Source organism: Micropterus dolomieu, linkage group LG09, assembly GCF_021292245.1.
Source record: "Micropterus dolomieu isolate WLL.071019.BEF.003 ecotype Adirondacks linkage group LG09, ASM2129224v1, whole genome shotgun sequence".
NCBI lineage: Eukaryota > Metazoa > Chordata > Actinopteri > Centrarchiformes > Centrarchidae > Micropterus > Micropterus dolomieu.
The window spans coordinates 4,253,141-4,254,468 of record NC_060158.1 but is presented as its reverse complement, the minus strand read 5'-3'; the positions used below and the strand labels follow the sequence as shown (position 1 = coordinate 4,254,468).

The window sequence follows — 1,328 nt, the reverse complement described above, 5'->3', positions numbered from 1 at the left end:
GCCGTTAAGAGGCCAGTGTTGATCAGTGGCTGTCCAGGCCTTTCAGAGCCACTGACACGCCGGCAGCACAATGATGATGTCACTGATTCTACTGCTGGCCACCCTGGGGCTCCTTGTTCAGGGTGAGACTCTCTTCTGAAAACTTTGCTTCAGGATGCAACCAGCTTCACCACAATGATGTTCTGCTGTGATGGAGAAACACTGAAACAAGCAGCATTTACCTTCTTCCATCTGTTCTCCATCTTAAAGAAATGAGACTCTTCTGTTTGGATGCTGATCATCTTTCTCCAAGCTGGATTTGTCTCAATAACCCTTCTCCTCTTTTTCATCTTTTCCAGGTTCATCAGGACAAATCGTCCTGACTCAGTCTCCTGGATCTCAGTCTGTTGTTCCAGGACAGGCTGTCTCTCTCAGATGTAAAACCAGTGCAAGTGTTAGCTGGCTCCAGTGGTACCTTCAGAAACCTGGAGAAGCTCCTAAACTCCTGATTTATGCAGCTACAACTCGTCAGTCTGGAGTTCCAGATCGTTTTAGTGGAAGTGGATCTGGGACTGACTACACTCTGACCATCAGTGGAGTTCAGGCTGAAGATTCAGGAGTTTACTACTGTCAGCAGGGTGACAGCTTCCCGTTCACACAGTGATATAACGTCGTACAAAAACCTCCCTCAGCTGGAGAGGAACTGATCTGACTCAACAGCTGCACTGAAACTAAAACAACAGGAGGTTTATCATGAAGAAGAAGAATATACTTTGAACATTTCAACACTTGAATATATCAAATATAACACAAGCATTTACACTTCTGCTTTAATTAAACAAAGACTTTCAACTATTCTTCTGAACTATGATTTCATAATAAATCTTTGACAAGCGATCACACATGAACACTCAAGTTATAAATATTTATTTATTTTATGTGTTATCAGTTTTTCAAAGAAACACAAACACATATTATTGAAATGATTTATAAAATTTAATTTCGGTAAAATCTCATCTAGTACATGTTGTAAAAATACTAATCATGTAAATTACATATATTTATAACTTAACTTGTGTTTTGAATTCCAGAAAACCAATTTATTTTATAATTGATCCATTAAGGTTTGATGGTGTTGAAGTATATCAGATTTTTTTCCCTTTGATTTTTTTTTTTGTCTTCATGGTGTAGAAGCAGTCTGTAAATTGTTCCTAGTTAGAATAGCAGAGTAAAATCATTTTATTTATTTCTATGCTGATGATATGGTGCGTTTTATTTCTGATTTGTAAAATATTTTATAGATTTTTGTAGTTTTATTCAAATATTAGTCTTTACCATTAAGTCACTTC

At 37.1% G+C, this 1,328-nt stretch overlaps 1 gene segment (V, D, J or C); it reads left to right on the top strand.

The window, feature by feature from the left end:
• The window catches only part of LOC123976058, a 24,646-nt gene extending 23,915 nt beyond the window's left edge, over window positions 1-731 (top strand). The window contains 2 exon segments of the V gene segment in view: window positions 12-122; window positions 339-731. Of these exon segments, the coding sequence occupies window positions 71-122; window positions 339-643 (357 nt within the window).
• Window positions 732-1,328: the final 597 nt, after the last annotated feature.